The sequence below is a fragment of the Ascidia mentula genome, chromosome 9 (assembly GCF_947561715.1).
Source record: "Ascidia mentula chromosome 9, kaAscMent1.1, whole genome shotgun sequence".
In the NCBI taxonomy this organism is placed as follows: domain Eukaryota; kingdom Metazoa; phylum Chordata; class Ascidiacea; order Phlebobranchia; family Ascidiidae; genus Ascidia; species Ascidia mentula.
In genome coordinates this window covers 12,210,317-12,229,860 of record NC_138574.1, presented here as the reverse complement: position 1 = coordinate 12,229,860, position 19,544 = coordinate 12,210,317, and the positions used below count along the sequence as shown (strand labels likewise).

The window sequence follows — 19,544 nt, the reverse complement described above, 5'->3', positions numbered from 1 at the left end:
GCAAAAACGGCGCGAAAACTCACCGGGGGCACTGAAGAGCAGAAGCTTTCATTTTCACTCTCCGTGTCTGACAAGCAGGCCGTATTTGGCCTTGACGTGCGCTTTACTGCCACCTGGCGGTATTGGCCGCCTGGTGTATGTCGCCGCGAGTGGATGGGCGATCTACTCGAAGTCTCGGAATCACTCTCGTCATCGCTGCAGTTGTCTGTGGACTGGTAAGTCTCCCGAACAACAATGCTTTCAAGCACGTGAATTTTTATTGGCTTGGTAGAAGCTGGTGAAAATCATTACAGTAAACATACTCATTAGCTTTACAGTTATCTGGTGTAGGCATGTTTGGCTGTGTAAAGGCATGCTGTATTTCCATTACAATAGTTTTAACGTTCCGATATAACAAATTCACATAGAGAAACTACTAACTCCTATAGATCCGTAAGAGGCAACTAACTCCTATGGATAAATCTGATTTAGCCCACAATAAAAAATATATGCATTCTATAGTGTTAAAATTCCTCTTGTGTCATACCTGAAGCCATGCTCATCTTGTCTGCATTATCGACAACAGCTTGCACAGCCCTCTCAGAATACATGCTCCGTGTTTCTTCCGATTTCCATTTCTGGAACGAGAAGCTATTTTCGCTGGGCGGCGGTATTGATATGGAAACATCATCGTCGCTTGTGTACACGTCATCATGATCACCTGTGGGGGTGACATCACCCGATTGGATGTCATCATTGCTCTACAGGAAACATTATTCGATGTTTAATATTGAAAAGTTTGCTTTGGGGTTCTCTTTTTTACGGCTTTTATGTTGATGTCATCGTTTTCTTCATAGACTTGGATCACGGCTGAACATGAACTTTTGCCGTACGCATTGCTTGCTTGACAAGAGTAGAGTCCAGAATCAAGTAATGTTGCGTCATTTAGTTGCAGCGTACACTCGATAAGCTGATCCGTCCTAATCAAATTTGAAAACACTGGTAAGTTTGTTGTCTTACGCCGGGATCATAACAAACTCATCAGCTAACTTTTCAACACAGGTCATACTGATGCCCGGCATTGATTCATCCAACCGCATGACATCCTCAGTGTTCCCCTCCTTGCTCCAGACAATAAGTGCAGCAGGACGAGCTGAGAGCAGGTTATAAACAAGTAAATATAAAAATAGTACTAAACGTCTTTACCATGTCCATCACATACCTGTGACCAAGCACTGAAGGAACACCGTACTTCCGATAAGAACTTGTTGGTTGTGAAGTCCCTCCTTAAATCCAGGACTCAGGCCTTGTGTGTGGAATGACTGGCTGCTAGAATAATCCCAAACATGTTACAAACATGTTACTAAATAATACATTGTTACAAGTTGAGTTTGCGTGCTTTATCACAAGCAAAAAGAGCAAATATTTCGATAAAGCAAGCAACTGTAAGTCATATATTTTTTTTATACCCTTTTGTGATAAATTTTTTCGAGTCTTCGTCCTCTGATTCACTGCACAAAGCCACTGCACTTGTTTCTTGAATTGTTTCTAACGCTTGCACACAACTTTCGATGATGTCATCGTATCCTGGCACGCTGTGTGTGGTTTCCAGCGAAACAACCTGTAGAATTTACGAGATTAGGATTATCTTTTCATATATGTATATTTATGTTTTCTTAGAAAATTATTTTCAAATATTATGCGGTAAATGCCACCTAAGTTTAGCTTCATATAGGAGGTTGTTTCGGCACACCAGTGGATTTCACAGAAAATTTATGGGCAATAAAAGTAAAGGGAAATCATTACCTGTTGGACAGAGCAGGAAAACAAACCATCGCCATCTTTCTCAAAAACTGCAACAAAAATTTAAACCATTTGAAATGTTGACACGACCTAATATATTGTGCATTAAACACCTTCATCTGTAATATGGTGCTCTTCATGATTGACGCTCTCATCCTTGACCTCCTCTTCAGAAGATGAGGATCCAAACATTCTAGCAAGCTTGTCGTCGGTCGTGTCTAGCGGAAGCTCAATCTTCTCAAGACTTTTACGTGATTCATCGCAAAGGAAAGGAGTAGCCACAATCTCCATTTTCTTGCTGCTCATGGTAACCGTTTCTCCGGTCTTTGCGTCCACGACGATTGTGGTCGTAAGTGTCTCTTCAACAGGAGGAACAAGCTGCTTAATGACGCAATTGGCATCGTAGGCGTGATGCAAACAATCGACAAGCCCCTGGGAACCATCGTCACTTTTAGCTTTTGAATTGTCGCTTCCACAAACAGAATTACTTGTTGTAAGCCGCTCCTCTTTGCTATCTTGCTCAAAATGAGAATTTTCAGGATAATTTTCTCCTTTTTGCAAATCATTCTCTTCCTGGCACAACAAAGCTTCAGTAATCAATTTGGGAGTCTCTTGGTTTGATTGTACTATTTGTCTTAGAGGTGTAGGTGTTGTCTCACGGAGGAAGGCCTCCCTCAATTGATTCAAGTCCATTATAAGGTTTGTCCTTCCATTATTATCATGGACGATACTATCATCACCATCCTGGTATTTTCCTTCCAAATGTCCGTTCTCTCTTTCTTCACATTCATCTTCTTCCATAACTGGAGATAGGACTTTCATATCAACGCTGTTGAAACTAGATACTGTACAAGCGGAGTCGGAGTCCTCGACCGTTGAGCAGACATCAGAGTTGTTTAAACTATGTTCTTGGTTTTGCACAGGGCTACTCGCCATTGGGTCTTCGTTGCAGCGTTGGTCACTATTGATAAAATACCATTGCAAACAAAAGTTAAAAGCACACATTTTGGTAATGTTTCTTTGACCAACCGGTTTTATTTGTTGGTTGAAATTTGAAAACATTTGCATAAAAATTATAAACAAAACGTGTTAGATTGACACGATAATAAAGACGTTTTTGATTAAAAGGTTCATACCTTATTGTATCAGTATCCTCATTGGCATCAGTGAACGCATCGTCGTCGGTAATGAACGATTCGTTAGCTGTCTCGTACACATCCGAGAATGCCGACGCCACGCTCATTCTTTTCCATTTGTTGTCGTCATCAGTTTGTTCTTCCCTGCCAAAGTGCAAAGTGTTCTTAATAAAAACGTGTGACAATATAACGGTTGAAAATATTATCGGTTATAAAAATAAAGTTTCGTGAGGTCTATGTTATTTTCAAACAGCTAACCTTTCAGACAGCTCTGGGTGCCCGAAGGAAACACTTTTTTTAACGTTGTCGTCACTGATACATAACAAGTTGCTTTCAACGCTCGATGACGTCATCAGCCCTTCGTCACTAAAATCAGGAGGGGGAGTTTCGTCAGGACTTTCTAAAACCTCCGCATTTTTCTCTGTGTTGTCTGGAAGACACTCTTCGGAAACCAACTCTTCTTCCTCCTCGTCTTCCGAATCACACTTTTCTTCACTCTTGATCACTCCAAGACGACACTCGTCCAATTCGATCTCGTTTGAGATTGAATCCTCCGAGGAAGCGGAAATTGACACCTCCGCTCCTAGGGAGTCGGAATCAAATGTGTCCGAGACGAAAACATCATCCTCGATTGTCTGTTGCGTTTTGACTCCTCCTTGTGCACCTTCATCAGGGACAGCGCAAGGAAACACGCGAACAATGGCTTGTGTGGTGAAAGCTTCGCAATTAGAATCTCTAATTTCACACGTGTAAGTTCCCGCGTCACTTTTTTCACATTCATCGACGATGAGCATGTGTATTGAGTTATCCTCAATAATCTGATGCTTGGAAGACTGAAACAAGAGGGAATGTCTTGTAGCGCCATGCATTTTTGATCCAAACAATTTGTAACACAAAGTATTTTGCAGCAAATAATCCTAACTTACTGAATAATACAATATGACATTACTATGATTATAATACACGTGATAGAAATTGAACTTACATTACGCAATTGTTCACCTTCCCTGTACCATTCAACTTTTCCTTCAGCTACCGAAAGCTCGCACGACAAAGCAAGCTCGTTACCTTCAACGGCAGTGACGTCATCTAGATAACGCACAAACGTGATGGGTTGAGGCTTTACGGTGACGTGGCAGGTTGACGTAAGATTTCCAATCTCACACCTAAAATTAAGATGAACGATCTCAGACGAAAATAGACTCGAGCCATAAACAGAAAGCTTTTATTTTAGATTTGTTCTATGTAGATTAAACTGTACCTTTTTAAAAACGCGCTATATACTAATAAAATAAAAACTTGAATTACTTATATGTCCCCCCATCTTTTAGCATTGCTCCTTCAACCACTATTTCTCTTGTGTCGTCATAGGAGTAAAAGCTCACGCGTTCGTCCTTGTCATCGATTATGACATCATCCACTGTCCATACGGCCTCGATGTCGCTTGGGCGAGACAGCTGCATGATCAAGCAGAATTAAATCTGTTCTGCATTCCTTAAATATCAACAAGAATATGATAATGTATTGAGACTTGTGCTCACTTCACACCACATTTCCATGGTCTCTCCCTCCTCCACTACCAGGTCCCTTAACTCACTGTTAAAGATAAGCGGTTCCTCCGGAGTAAAGGTGTCCTCAAACTCTCCGTACTCACCTATTCCGTGCTCGCTAACAGCAGCAACTCTAAACCTGTGAAGTCAAAGTTAATTAACCAGATGCGTTCTGATTGATTCACAAAACTAACCAATAAGTGATTCCAGCTTTCAGGCCCTTCACGAGCGCCTCGATGCAATCTTTATCGTCACGTGGCATTGTAATGTAACACTCCGTTTCCTCCCATGTATCGATGGCTCTTTTCTCGATGACGTAATCGATGACGTCGCAGCCTCCTAGGTCATGCGGTTCTTTCCAGGTAAGCTTCACATGCAAACCGTCTTGGGATCCTCCAATGCATTGTGGCGGCCTTGGCAATCCGATGACGTCGATGACGCAACTGTTGAATGCACAAAATTATGACATCATTTTGTTGGCAGTTACACAGTCTTCCTCACCTGGCGGCGAGGTTTCGACAAGTAACCGATACAGCTGCCCCCTTCCAGTGGAGGTGAACGTTTTCTATGACCATACTAGATCCATAATGGTGGAATGAAACAGATATATTATTCTGGCTTGTGAACACGTCATCAACCACTACATCATCGACAAACCACGTCACTTCGTCGGATTCTACGTGCTCAGAGAACTTTACAGCAAGATGTCCTTCCTTGCCTATTAAGGTGGTTCTATTAGACTTGTTTGTGCAACGAATCAGTGTGGACACAAAATTTTATATTTACTGTACAATTTCATAACATCACTGTTCACCTGCGTCCCCATATTCCTTTAAGCATGATTACTACTTACCCTCGTAAAACACGAGTGTCTGTGGAAGGCTTTGTACGAATTTAATTCTCCACTGTTCGACTTTCACTACACATGATGTTTCGCAATATTTGGGTACGATGCAAGCATAACGACCAGAGTCTGTTAAGTGGGGTGAATGGATCTTCAGCTTTTGCACTTGTCCACAATTTACCATTTCGATATCACTTGATTTCTGTGTGGAAACATTGACGTTTTATGTGGAAGCAATGAATTCACTTGCGGTTGTTTGCAAACTATTTCATTGACTGTTTGTTTGCACCCACCTCAATTTCAACGCCAGAACAAGTCCAAACAACACTGGGACAACATTTGGAGAACTCACATTCGAGCACCAATTCATCTTCGTCATCTCGTACAGTGACGTCACTGAGATGACGTGTCACAGAGACGGGTCTCGGGAAAACTTGCACCTGAGTGATTTCAAAAAAACTTAGAAACACTTAAGTTTTAAGTAACATACCGACATGCCTAAAGGAAAAACATTTAAAAATAAATCATTCTAATCCTACGCAATGGAATCACCAGATGAACAACAGTCACCTTGCACGACGTTAGAGTCTTGTTAAGAGCAACCAGAGAGTAGGAGCCAGATGAGGAACGTGACAAATTGTTCAAAACCAGCATGTGAGTAACAGACTCATCCCCCTTCAAAATGTGATAGAATTACAATAATTTTTGACAATCCGACGTTGTACACAATGCTACGGTTTTATTACATTTTAAAAAAGTGTAGACGGATAAACGTTGAAGCCCCATAAAGAAATAAGTTGTAAGTGCTTGCCTTTATGATTTGTGCTTCAGCTCCCATAAGGGATCTTCCGTCTTTATGCCATGACGCCGGCACCACAGGCAAAGAAACAATACACTCAAGCATGCGAGAATCGCCTTCAAATGCGTCATAATCACGTAAGTGTTTGATGACGTCAATACGTGGTTCGAGGACTGTCAATTCGGCTGAAGTTCTGCGAAATGTTAAAATTTTTTATCGATATACATTAATTTTTTGCAAATCTTCAAAAAAATATTAATACTGCAAAAGATTTGGTCTTTTTTCAAGTAATAGAAAAGCCACATAAAATGACTATTGCCTGCAAAACATGCCCTACCTTTTGGCAACACTATTCTTTCAAATTGTTGTGTTTTTTAAGATAATTGGTTATTTTACTTAGAACAACGGAAGTAACCTCAAAATAATCACAAAGATGTTCGAATCTATCCATACCTTCTATGTTTGTATCTACACGAGTAGTTGGCTTCATCGTCATATCTGACATCACGAACACGCAATCTCTGTGTGCAGCCATCCGAATCAATCTGAAACTTTGCGTCCGACTCAAGTTCGTCGTCATCAATGTACCACGTGACCTGAATCAGGTTTTTGATTGGCCCGCCTGGTATCATACAAAGTATTGCTTCATTCTTACTTGCAAATCGGGTTTGGAAAAATAACACTCGAAAGTGACGTCACTGCCTTCGCGTGCTTTGACATCTGACAAGCGACGCTCTATCGCCACCGGGCGTTCACGGACATCAAGTCGACAAGTGGATGTAACGTGTTTGTTAACACGGTATGTAATGATTCCAGACTGCTGGATATCTTTTAGACGCAAGGCCTTTCTTTCTTCAGCAATGACGATTTCAGCCTACGTCACGAAGAGCAATAAAGGGCTAATATACTTTAAGGACGTTTTAATATACAACAAAAAACAGATCTACAACATAAAAACAACGGTTATCATTGTGGCCTTCCTCTGACCAGGATAAGTGACAAGTAAAGAAACCTAACGTGTTTATTATTTGCCTTTTCTAAAGGGTAATCTATTTTAGAAAGTCATCTCTTTCGCGCCCAACAAATAAATCAGTTTTAGCTCTACATTGCATAAATGTTGTGTCAATATCATTTCAAAGTGTTTGCAGTAATCGTAATTGTAAAATATGCCAAAAAACTTCAAACCTTTTTTCCCTTCTTTATTGGTTCACTGTCCAGTAACCACTCTCCTTCCACATCCGACATGGAAAGCTCCACCACAAACTCGACGTCATCGCCCACGTATTTGCTGACGTCACTCAAGGGTCGCACAAACGTCAAAGGCGGCACTGCGCAAGAACAAATTTAGCGGGAGGACGAAGTTAAAAATTAAGTGCGCCCAACCTTTAACGAAAAGTTCTGCTGATGTGCGGTTGCCGTCTTCTGTCACGCATGAATAACGTGCTTCGTGATGCATTAGAGCACGTGATATGATGAGCGTGCGCTTGCAACCCTCCGAATGGGTTTTAATGTGCATGTCTGTTGACCTCTGTGCTTCCTCAACCTACAAATGATAACAAAACGCTGATCCTTATAGTTTACAGTTTATTTTCGATCTCTAACCATTGATGTCACTCACAGTTACGTCATTTCGGTACCAGGTGACGTCAGCTTTCGGGTCAGAAACTTCACAGAACATCTCAACTTCGACCTTGAGGTCAACCACCTGGTCGCGAAGGTCACGAGTGAACTGAACTGGTGGTTCTATAAATCGGAGATAATGCAATTCCCAAGCATTGACTTGTTTTTTAAATGTTGTTATAGAACACATAACTGTGATATAACGAAACTGTATAAATGGATGGAAATCTTACTTTTAACTCGCAGGGTGGCGCAGTCGAGCAGATCGCACTCGACAGCAAGTTTCACCTCGCCGCTGTCTGTGGTTGCAAGCTTGCGCAAGCGCAATTCGTGAACACATCCTTCGCTGAAAACCTCACACCTAAACCACAAGTATCGTAATCACATTCAGTGTTTTATCTACCATTACAACATACATACGTGCCAATACGAATGATAATAACTCGGAGTTATAGTTTTTATGATAATATCTATGTTAAAAAGTCTGTTCACATTGATAATTTCTACCTGTGTTTTTCGTCTTTCATCATCTTTCCATTTTTTAGCCAAGCGACTTTTATATCAGCCAGGGACAACTTGCACCGAAAAGTGGCTCTTTCTCCTTCAACAACCGTCACGTCCTCGAGTTCTTCCACCACGCTTAAAACCGACTCTGAAATGTATTATAAGAGTCTCTCAAAACAGCTCTTGGTAGTCACTACCTTTTCACAAAATTCTATCGGGCACATGTTCATTTTTAATCAGGATAAACAATACCATAGTTTCAGCATGCCTATGATTAACTTACTTTGCACCAACAGAGTGCACGTAGTAGTGTCGTTCCTGGTTGTACACTTGAACGATGACGTTGAGTCCTCAAAAGTCACATCTTTGACCTTCAACTTACGGATCCTACCTTCCTTTATCAAAGTGTAACGCCCACTTGGGTCAACTTCCTGTCCATCTTCAAACACAAATTTTATCGCTCTGCTGGTTCATTTATTGCACTATATTACGTAGCATCTGTCCCGTTCTCACCTCTAAACCACTGCACAACTGAGTCTTCCTCGTTTACTTCACAAAGGATCACGGCATCGAATCCCGCACTCACTGTGACGTCACCCAATCTTTTGGTGAACTTGATGGGCGGCGCTGTGAGTGACACGAGTAAGCAAAAGGGGAAAATACTTTCGAGCGTAATAAATCGCTGTTGTATGCTAATATCGGTCAGAAGAAAAACACGCCATAATCTTAGCTTTGTGTGCGCTATAGACAGTATTCTGCATACATAACGCCACCAACCACATGCTTTTCTTACGTTTAACAACAAGATTGGCGAATTGTTTGAGATCTCCACATTCGAACTCCAAGCGTCCACTGTCTTTTGCCACAAGACTTCGAAGAGTAGCGCAGTAAACATTATCGTTAAAAGTAATCTAAATTCAACCAAATGATAAACGGACTTTAACGTGGATAAAATATAATATATCAAATATATCATAAACATAACGTTTGGGTTAAAGGGCTTCTCAGACTAAAGCCTCATCCCCAGGAGACTAGTACTTATTTGCAACAAGTATTTTAGCTCACCGAACAATTTTCGGTGTTCGTTAGTTTTTTTCCTTCCAACTTCCACAGGCAATTTGTTTTCGGTTTACGCGACAGCTTCACTTGGAAACTCACTGTCCCACAATCTTCGCACTCGCAGTCTTTCAGCTTATCGATGACTTTCACAACCGGTTCTAACACATTCAAGAAAGATTTACACAAGAAAATGCATATACTATGGTCAGTAACAGGTTACTGTCTGATAATAACAAAAAAAAACCTCATGAAATTTGACTTGGATTTCTACAATTAAGATTTTCTGACCCGAAACTTTAATTTCAATAGTTGATGAGTCATGGAGGGTCTCGCATGAGTAGACACCGCTGTCCTGGCACGTGACCACTTTGACCAATAGGCATCTTTCACACGTTTCTTGCCCTTCTTCACTTAGACGGGAACCTACAAAGTTGGGTCAGTTTATAACATGAATGAAAACAAACGTATTCTGGACAAAGCGTTGTTGAAAGATTACCTTTTTGGTCTGAAAGTTTTAATTTCATTCCATCTTTTAGCCACACGAGGTCAGCATTGGGTGGTTCCACGCGCACGGACAGCTGCATGGTGTCGCCTTCAGTCAGCTGCTGTTTTCCGCTAAGTTGCTTTGTGATGCGCTGGGGCGTTTCTATACAGTGAAGAGTGTATGCTATTAGCGAGAATGGCATTAAATTGCTGTAATACCGCAAAATATACTATTATTATTTTAATTCCACTCTTGAAAGGATTATGTTATATAGAATGCTTCGAACCCCGAACGATGACGTCAAATATCTTCTTCGCAACTTCTTCATCCCCATATTTTATGATACATTCATACGTTGCGCTGTCTTGTGGCGTCATTTTTTTGAAAATCAATTTTCGTTCGTCGTTTTCGTCGACAACCTGTGGCAACATAACATTGTAAATTTTTCGTTTGATTTTGTATTGCTAAACTGTTGCTGTTATAAATAAATCTGCAACTATAGTAAACTTTCGATCTTACCTTTACATTGCCATCATGGACATCCAAAACCTTGCCATTTTTTCTCCACTCGACCTTTACCACGGGATCCGAAACCCGGCACGTGATGGCGACGTCACAATCGCCTTCCGAAAAGCTCCGAACCGAGTTTTTGGATTTTTCGACGTCGTCGTCAAGAAATTGAAACTTCGGTTTAGTTGGTTCTTCTGTCCTACCATCTTCAACCTATGTTGTTTCACAAATCCTTTGATATTTTGATAGTTTTGCAAGTAAACGCTTTTAATCAGGCTGATCACATTAGTCGGGCAAATGATTACCGCAATATTCGAGGCGACATGTTGAGTGTACACGTCTCATATTTAGGAAATATGATGTGAAAATAATTACTTCAAATGACGCCGAATCCAAGATCAAATTAGTCACGGTTTTTTGCTTGTCAACAACGCATTGAATCGGTCCTACGTCATCAATAGTGACGTTACGCACGGTCAGCCTTATTTCATCTCCGTACTGCTTTATTTTGTACCTGTACAAAAATGCAAAAGTCGTTGTTTTAAGTTTGTATATTCTATACACGTCGTCACTTAAAGCTTACTTTTTGCTTTTCTTCGGTATTGGTTTATCGCAATGAGACCAAGTGGAATTGCACTTTCCGTCGGATGAGAGGCCCACCACAAATACGGCGTCCTCTCCAGGGCGTACGCTGGTGGTCTCGGGCATTGGGGCCGCTATTTTTTGAAAAGGTTCGGTTTCGAACCATCCCAATACGGTGAGCTGTGCAGTGCATCCTGTCTGGGGTTCACCTGTGTGCATTCGGGTACAGGTTAGTTACAAACATCTGCATCACGCATTCATGGCTTTATTTATTATTTTTACAGCTGCAAGAACAGAAAACAGCAAATTTAGAACAAAATGTACACTATCCTAACCCCTGATGATTTTGATTGTATACCTGGCATGACGAATCGTATTTCCCCCGACGCGGTATTTTTGATGTTTTTCATGTGAAGCATTTGAAACTCGCCACGTTTTTCAATTATGACGTCATGTGATTGCGTCAGCTCTAAGCCCTGTAAAAAAACATAATATGCGTCACATAAGTATCGGCAATGTTAATCATTTAAACCTTAATAATTTATTACTTATCGGCAATGTTAATCATTTATTACTTCGGGTATTTAACATACTTAGCAGCAACAAACCTTATGATACCACTTTCCCAGTTTGTTGACTGCCTTAGATAGCGCTACTGTAAACGTCGCATCAGCGTTTTCTGTTACAGTTGCATCGACTAATTTTTGGACAACCGAAAGTGATTTTCCTGCAACACGAGATGAAACAAATCAAAAATTATGGTACAAGGTGCGTCACAAATGGCGTTGAACGTTTATTTAATATTTACTTTCAACCATAATAAATTCGGACCAAGCTAACAAATATATCTGGTAGATCTTTTCCAAAATACCTCCTTAGCACATGAAGGACGCATTACGCACCTCTACAGGGGAAATGACATGCAAATACATGTAAATCTTGCCAAAAATAAAAAAAATCACAAACTTTTCACGATAAGTTGCGCTGACGTCATCAAACGTCCGTCACGTGACACAAACTGGACGGTTGCACTTCCAGTCTTGGTCAGATTTCTCATCACAAGTGAATGAGCGCATCCTGACGTCATCAATTGACATGTTTCGCCTCTGCGGACAACAAAATTGAATGCCACAAGACTGGTGTCAAGGTTCGTGAACGTTTCGTTTGTAGTTTATCACCTTTCAGAGAGTTTCAAGCCGTTAAGAAACCAATTCCCCTCGCACGAGTTGCTGCTGAGCTGCACGTTAAATCGAGCTGTTTCGCCCTCCAAGATTGCCACGTCATCCAAACCTTGCACTATGTATGTCTTTGAAGCTGAAAATGTAAGTGATTCACTGAGATTCAAACTTGCATTTTAAACTAAGCTTTTAAATTGAATTATGTAGATTCGCCAAAGCCTGTGTTATGATTGAACGGAAAGTTTTCTACATTTACTCCCGTACCATGCTTTAATTTTCAAATTAATAAATCTAAACTATCTTTCATAAAGATATTTTTTAATATTTAAAAATTATGTTCCATTCTTCCCCCACTACTCTAATAGCAACAGGGGCCAGACTCACGTATTATTATTGGTTCAGTTGGTTGACAACTCATTCCTGCACCGGCTTTGTTTTGAGCTTTAATGCGGAACCGATACGACAATCCAGGTTCCAGCCCAAGAGCAGTGACGTGTCCAACCTTCTCGCAAACGCAGCCGACCTGTTTAAAGCATTGAAGAAATATTGTCTTTTTTTCTAAGAAATACAGTAAAAACAGGGATAAGGACCGACCATAGAATATATTTTTCCATAATAAAGATATTTTTTTATTTATTTCGACAATTTTTTTGCAAATTGGAAACCCCCATCGATAGCCAACTGTTTTAAGACTTGGTTCAATTCAGCGGAGCTTTCACCAACGAGGCGTAATGCTAAACAGGTGGAATATGTTTTCACCTCTTTCCACTCTTCACATTTTTCGCCGCAAGCTTCAATAACGTAATCGATATCGTCGTCATTGGCGGTAGGTTGCCAGGAGACGAGAACATCTTTATCACCTTTCAGTTCAATCTTTGGAACGTTTGGAATTGCAGGTAAAGCTAAAAACAAAAGGGAAAACATCAAGGCGATATCTTCAAGGAATTGCCACTGCGTTTCGAATCCAGTGAAGTTTAAAATCTTAGCATGAAAATGTTGTTTGGAAATTACCCTGCACTTGTATGGAGGTAGTAATAGCAATTTTAGTGCCCGGAACCGTAAAAACCACGTCGCCCGCATCTCCAGGTGTCATGTTCATGAGCATTAGAGAATATTTTCCGTCCTTTGCTTTTATCTATGGAAGGAAACAACAGCCTCGGTTTCACTGCTTTAGTTTAAATTTGCATTATATGTTTGACACCAACAGCAATAAATATTTGAAAAGTAAAATAATTAAACAAGCTGTAAACAGGACTACTGTTTCGACCATATGTTTCGGAGACTCTTAATGTTTATGAAAGACAAGCAACCGAAGAAACGTTATCAAGTGATGTCGAAGACCCAACTACTACAGCCCACAATACGAATGCCGTTTTTCGCAACCCATGTCATAACGAACACCAGTCAGAACATATGTACTCTTCACACACCTTGCATCTCTCTGATTCCTTTAATTCTTTTCCATTTAATGTCCATTTACAGTTTTCAATATCTTCCGATATGCGGTGCTGTAATATAAGGGTGCCCTTTTCCGGTACTTCCATGTGGGCTGGGGTTGGGAGACTTAATATCTTGATCGAAGTTTTGTCTTCGTTCGTTTCGTTTTTGTTTTGCATGTAAGTGGATTCTGTAGAAAACATGTTTGGTTGTTTCCATTACTGTTGGAGCCTTTGAGAGAAAAGAATGTGCCGCTGTGAGACTTTTTTAGGAGACAGATTTTACAGCTGGGAACTCCTAGCCGTTGTGGTACGAATTTCTTAGTTTCAAGCAATTGATGATATCCGTGGGCGCCTTTAGACCCACGTGGGCCCAGCTGCACCCCCCCCCCTCCGTAGGGCCTGGGTATTATGTACAGTCAACTGTGTTTTACTGAAACGATTACGACGCAAATCCAAAAATAAAAAGGTATACAATTCTTATACCTGATTGATTTTTGAGAATTGACAGTTTTCCAGAGGTGGTATGGGCACCAACTTTACATTTGTATTCGCCGCTATCTTCAGAAGTAACTGATTTCACTGTGAGCTGCCGGAGGGCTCTATAATGTAGGATATTAAGTTTGACTGCATATAGGATCTCAGTACTTTAGGAAAGAACAGCAACATATTATCGACACTTTACAACATCGCTTAAATTTGATCTGTTAGATAACCTTCAATATTACGACTGAATCAAACGCTGGGTAAACCACAGGCAAGTGCATAAAAAATGGAATGATATGTATCGTCATTATGAAAGACATTTACACGAAGCAATCTTCTATAATTAGTTTACGAACACAAAAATTTACCCATCAGTTGTCATCTCGTATTTTCCGGTCTTTCCGGAGAGAACCTCATTTTCTTTCCACCATTTGGCGTCCGAAGGTTTCAGGTCTTCCTTCAGTCTGCATTGAATAACTGCATCCGCCCCTTCATGTGCAGTCGTTACTGGTTCGGGATCTTTTGTGAAGACTGACGGAAGGCGAACCTCTGCATAAGGTATAGTTTTGCTCTTTACTGTATTGAAAGTCTACAATATTTGCCTGTACGGCGGAATATTATATGTGGATAAAAGCTATAAAAATATCGCCAAAATGTATGTTTGTTCTTCATACCAGAAGGCATTTTAGCGATGATTGAATAGCATTAAACATATGAGTCAAGTCTTGGCAATTAAATCATGGAAAATCCGTGACATTTTTTAAAAAACTTGTTTTTAAAAAACGCGTTTTACTGCTTTTTCTATACCTCTCACTGATATGTTGATCACGGTTGTGAAAAGGCCGCCAGCGTTGCAGGCCAACATGGAATACAAACCCGCATCGTCTTTATGAACTCTGGCTATTCGAATTTGGTGAACATTTCCCGTGTTATGAAGACTAAACCTGATTTTAGGAAATTACAAAATAAAAGTTATGGATAATTCTGGAATTGTTAAATGAATATTCCTCACGGGTAAAAGAGAAACTGTTACGTGTATGTATTTTAGCATTGTGGCTGTATACGAACATTACATACACATCAAATGCTTGCACTTATGTTATCCAAACAAATACAAATAATGGTTTCGTCCCAGAGATAAAAGAAAATAATTTATTGCGAGCAATGCATGCCTGTAAATATTTCTCAGCAAATATTTTTAATCCAAAACTACCGTGCAGAGTTGGCTTTACTTTTGTTCCTTGCTACTAATTACGAAGAAATTAATGCGCAGCTCTTTACATTATCACCTGTTTCCGGTTCGCAGTTGTTTGCCTTCCTTATACCACGTGACCTCTGGCTTTGGAACCCCGCGAACAGTAAGACTGATTTTCGCATTCTTTCCCGATGTTAATGTCACAGATTTGGAACTCGACGAGGATTTGGTCGATGCTTTAACCGGGAGTTGATCAGCATTTAAGTCGGATGAGTTTAAACAAAGAGTTTCGGATCCGAAGTTTACCGAAGGCGGTACGGTGCTTTCCCGAACTGTGACGGCAAGCTTCACGCTGCAGGAAACCTCGCCTGGTAAGTGAACACAGTTAGTTTTTCAAACTGCTGAAATAGAGATTTAAAACTCTTTGCTAGGTTTAATTTTCCACCAACACAGGTTAACCTAGTCGGGACATTTTTCCACGAACATTTAACCGAAACAAACTTATGAGACATTTTTGAGAATAGATTTCAATGAGCGTTTAATGAAGTGAAATTGTTATATGCATTTGTATGTGGTTTAAACTATTGCAGCACACAGTTTTCCTATTCAATGTTTGCAAAGGCAAAGAAGTAAAGTTGGTCATATCCTTAACTTGAAAGTTTGGGTACCTGCACTATTGGAGGCGGTGCAGAAATAAAATCCACGATCTGTTTCCTTCGTCTTTGGGATGCGTAGAGTGTGATGAGACTTGACATCTTCCACCTAGACATATAGGTCGGATCAGTTATACAATTCCGCAAAGGTTGAGGAACATATACAAGTCTTACCGTGTAATGTCCGTTGGAAGAGATCTTGGTACCATTGGCTACATGCCACGTTAATGTGGGTTGGGGAACACCGTGAACTGTGCACTGGAAAGCTGCTGAATAACCACATCTCACCCGAGCACTGTATGGTCGTGTTACAAAGACAGGCGCGAGAGGCAAAACGTCGTAGGAACCAAACGAATGATTCCCATTTGCTGAATACACAATATGAAGCTCGTTGTGTATAGAATGCATACAGCAGTTTACTTACTAAGTGCAAAGTTACTTAAGGCTGACAAATAAATGTCAAGGTAATCTATTTCACCTAGTTCCACCATAAGAAACGCTCCGCACAAGGCTACCCCTCTAGTATTCTCAGCTACGCAGGTGTATTTGCCATCGTCTATAAGTCTGACTTTCTTGATAGTGAGACTGAACGCTCCACCAGGGTTCTGCGTGAGAACAAATCGCGAGGATTCCCGAGCAGAAATTATGTGATCACCGCGTTTCCAATAAACCTAGAAAAAATAGCCGCTTTAAAAAGAGTTACAACTTCTTGATGTACTTTAGGTTCTGTTTCAAAATGTAGTTTAGGTGCTTGGTTTACTTGAATACTGAAAAGCATGTACGTTTGTTGTTCATTTCAAGTCAACATCATATTATATTAGCAGAACCAACATCATATTATATTAGCAGAAGGTAGTAGGGACCTGGATTATTTTTAAATAAAAGAAACGTGATACCTTTGGGCTTGGAGTTCCAGCAATGGTACATTTAAATGTGACATTGGATCCCACTTGGATGATCTTTGATTCTGTTCGCAAGAGAAACATTGGAGCTCCATCAAACTCCACCGCCTGGTGTTCAGCGGGTTGAACACAGAGATCTACTGTGCACGTTGCCTTTCCAAGAGGACTGACGGCTTGACATTCGTATTTACCACTACGAAAAAGAAATATTTAAAATTATGTTTTGATTGCTCCTGGCTTGTGGATCTTATGACATGAGGCACAGCAATGGTATAAATTTTACTTTTACATTTTCTCTGGCAGCCACCGAAAACAAACCTTGCCTACCAGTAAGTAAGTGATTTTGAATTTTTATGTCCGCAAGATTGACCCCTTAAAAAGTAAGATTGATGCTTACCTGTCATACCATCTTGTTGCTAAAACCGATAAGGTTCCATCCGTTCCCTCCGTTGCAAATCTTTAACATACAAAATAATGCAACAATTTTTTATGCAAGTAATGAACGCCGTGTATCTTACATAAGCAATGGCGTGTTATGGCAAATTTGTCCACAGCGACTGTAAATGTATAACTCACCTGTGCCTCTCACCTTGGTATAGCCTTGTCCCATACATATACCAATAAATTAGTGGAGCCGGTTTTCCTAAAGCAATGCACTTTAGCACTGCGTCGCTGCCTTCGGGCACCGTTTGATTTCTGGATATCTTCACAAAGCGTGGCGGGAGGCATTTGGTCTTACGGTGAATGGTTTCTTCTACGAAACAATGTAATGCTCTGTGATACCAACAATAATATGTATACTAAAAACAGTCAATAATATAGAGTAAGCAACAACTACTGAAGGAGAATTATTGTAACTCCTCAAGCAAATTTTAGCTTATCAGATATGCGGGCTTATCGCGTTATGTGTTCATGCAACACACAACATTTGTCATCCCATAGTGCCGAAAAGATTAACATGTTTGATATATTTGGACGTTTCGGAAAAAAAACAAATGGGCAAGAGTTGGTTCAATGTCTACTTCTCATCGGAATTATGACCAAATCCGGAATTTTAGTTTCTAACATTTTGTCAACATGTGAAACAAAAAATACTGATATTTTGCTACTGAGCATACTCACCATCTGCTATCACAATTCTGTATTTCTTTGTTGCCTTGGAGTCTTTTCCAAAATAGCTGCACATGTAAATCCCACTATTTTCACGAGAAAGTGAGTGTAAAACCAAAACACTTGATTCAACTTGATCCAAATCTTTACAACACGGGAATGACCGAATTGAGCAGTTTTTATTGGGAACAACTTGCTTGAAATGCTCCTCATTTAACAACATATCCTCATCTTCGGGTTTCTCGGATTTAAACCACTGGAAGGTTGGGTCTCCTACAATAACGCTCGACAAACTCTTTTCAAGACTCTGGGTGCATATTTGAAAGGTAAGAAAAACAGGTTCGTCGACTTTAAAGCATTCTGTTAGAACGTCTTCATCGTCAAGCATGATTTTCCGTTCAGAGGTTGGGGAAGAAGTTAAAAGTGGTGATTGGAAAATTAAAGGAGAAGAGGATGTAGATGAGGAAGAAGAGGAGGATGAAGTTCGTTTAGCTGGAAGAGAGAAAAGTTATAAAAATATGGAAAATTATAGAAACCTGCAATAAAATTTTGCACGATGATAGCAATATATATGCAAATAATTAGGACCTGTTATTTCTAAAAAAATGTAACTAACATGCCGATATTTAAACTGACGAGGAGCTGTATTCCTTTCCAAATATGCAGGTTTCTTTACATTAAAATTAAAAATTCAAGCGGCGCTTTTTTACTGCCATTAAAAAAGGATAGCTTGGGTAAATACAAAATTAAGGCTATTACTAATCATTGATCAACAGTTTTATTAGCGCCACGCCAAAAATCAACTTGTGTTGGCCATTTACTGTTCAACAAAGAAAGCTAGGAGGCAAAATCGTCGCAGGATAAGAGAAAAAGAGGCTGTTATTGCAGTAGTGACGTCACACAATAGGATCAACGAAATGTTCACGGTGATTACAGAGACACTATTGATGACAATATGGCAGACCATAGAAAGTAAGTTGAAGCCTAACGTTACGTATATTATTTCACTACAAGCGAAGCTATGATTTCAAATTGTGTCGACCTTTGCGCACATTACGACAACTACTGGAGTTTCGTGTCTGGAATGCTGTTTGATTTTACTGTGTACAGATCTGTGTGTCTTTGTGCACAATAACACCATTGAGCGATGATTGCACCAGTGATACGTGACCATGGAAACCAATTTGAATGTGGCAAACAGTGCATGTGTGATGAATGAGTTTAGCAAAGAGTACCAGGAAACCGCCCTGGCGTTGTCAATGAATCACAGCCTATTGAGAACAGTCAAGTTTGCAAAACGAGAACGAACGTTTAGATTTTAGACGACAAGAGAAACTACTAACGCTACAAAATAGAATCTAAGGTTTACACTCATTAAGACACGTAGTGGAAGCAAGGAAAAAGTTTAGACGCGAATTACACAGACCACAAATCAAATGACTACCGCAGAAACTTTTGGATGTGAGAAGAAACTTGAAACTGATTTGGCATCAAGTGTACCAAGTCGGTCAATCACAGTATGGACGAAACGTTAATTGTGATGGAGGTCGTTTTTTCGAAGAGTTTGTACCAGAAAACGTTTTTAAATTTATAATGTCAAATGAAAGCTGTGCTATTACATGCCAACATTGGGTTTACCAAAACGGACGATTTTGCTGCAGATAATGGCAGTGATAATGACAATATTGATCTTCTGAGCAAAATTTACCAATGT

General features: G+C 40.1%; 1 protein-coding gene across 1 annotated transcript in view; it reads right to left on the bottom strand.

Annotated features, from left to right (window-relative positions):
• The window catches only part of LOC145914603 (titin-like), a 94,046-nt gene that overhangs the window by 3,536 nt on the left and 70,966 nt on the right, over positions 1–19,544 (bottom strand). The window contains 55 exon segments of the mRNA XM_083002424.1: positions 24–274; positions 527–740; positions 803–959; positions 1,030–1,132; positions 1,202–1,305; positions 1,449–1,600; positions 1,852–2,487; positions 2,566–2,743; positions 2,919–3,062; positions 3,177–3,751; positions 3,904–4,084; positions 4,227–4,375; positions 4,460–4,607; positions 4,663–4,911; positions 4,970–5,186; positions 5,322–5,514; positions 5,606–5,752; positions 5,883–5,987; positions 6,124–6,304; positions 6,565–6,707; positions 6,767–6,985; positions 7,297–7,439; positions 7,495–7,654; positions 7,730–7,854; positions 7,965–8,092; positions 8,239–8,383; positions 8,519–8,674; positions 8,749–8,862; positions 9,029–9,146; positions 9,301–9,452; positions 9,583–9,717; positions 9,791–9,940; positions 10,065–10,197; positions 10,298–10,501; positions 10,664–10,802; positions 10,872–11,079; positions 11,229–11,346; positions 11,479–11,597; positions 11,837–11,976; positions 12,049–12,184; positions 12,433–12,571; positions 12,808–12,950; positions 13,060–13,183; positions 13,479–13,675; positions 13,971–14,086; positions 14,339–14,519; positions 14,778–14,914; positions 15,260–15,533; positions 15,834–15,927; positions 15,993–16,186; positions 16,297–16,489; positions 16,715–16,913; positions 17,118–17,177; positions 17,297–17,474; positions 17,843–18,322. Of these exon segments, the coding sequence (XP_082858550.1) occupies positions 24–274; positions 527–740; positions 803–959; positions 1,030–1,132; positions 1,202–1,305; positions 1,449–1,600; positions 1,852–2,487; positions 2,566–2,743; positions 2,919–3,062; positions 3,177–3,751; positions 3,904–4,084; positions 4,227–4,375; positions 4,460–4,607; positions 4,663–4,911; positions 4,970–5,186; positions 5,322–5,514; positions 5,606–5,752; positions 5,883–5,987; positions 6,124–6,304; positions 6,565–6,707; positions 6,767–6,985; positions 7,297–7,439; positions 7,495–7,654; positions 7,730–7,854; positions 7,965–8,092; positions 8,239–8,383; positions 8,519–8,674; positions 8,749–8,862; positions 9,029–9,146; positions 9,301–9,452; positions 9,583–9,717; positions 9,791–9,940; positions 10,065–10,197; positions 10,298–10,501; positions 10,664–10,802; positions 10,872–11,079; positions 11,229–11,346; positions 11,479–11,597; positions 11,837–11,976; positions 12,049–12,184; positions 12,433–12,571; positions 12,808–12,950; positions 13,060–13,183; positions 13,479–13,675; positions 13,971–14,086; positions 14,339–14,519; positions 14,778–14,914; positions 15,260–15,533; positions 15,834–15,927; positions 15,993–16,186; positions 16,297–16,489; positions 16,715–16,913; positions 17,118–17,177; positions 17,297–17,474; positions 17,843–18,322 (9,878 nt within the window).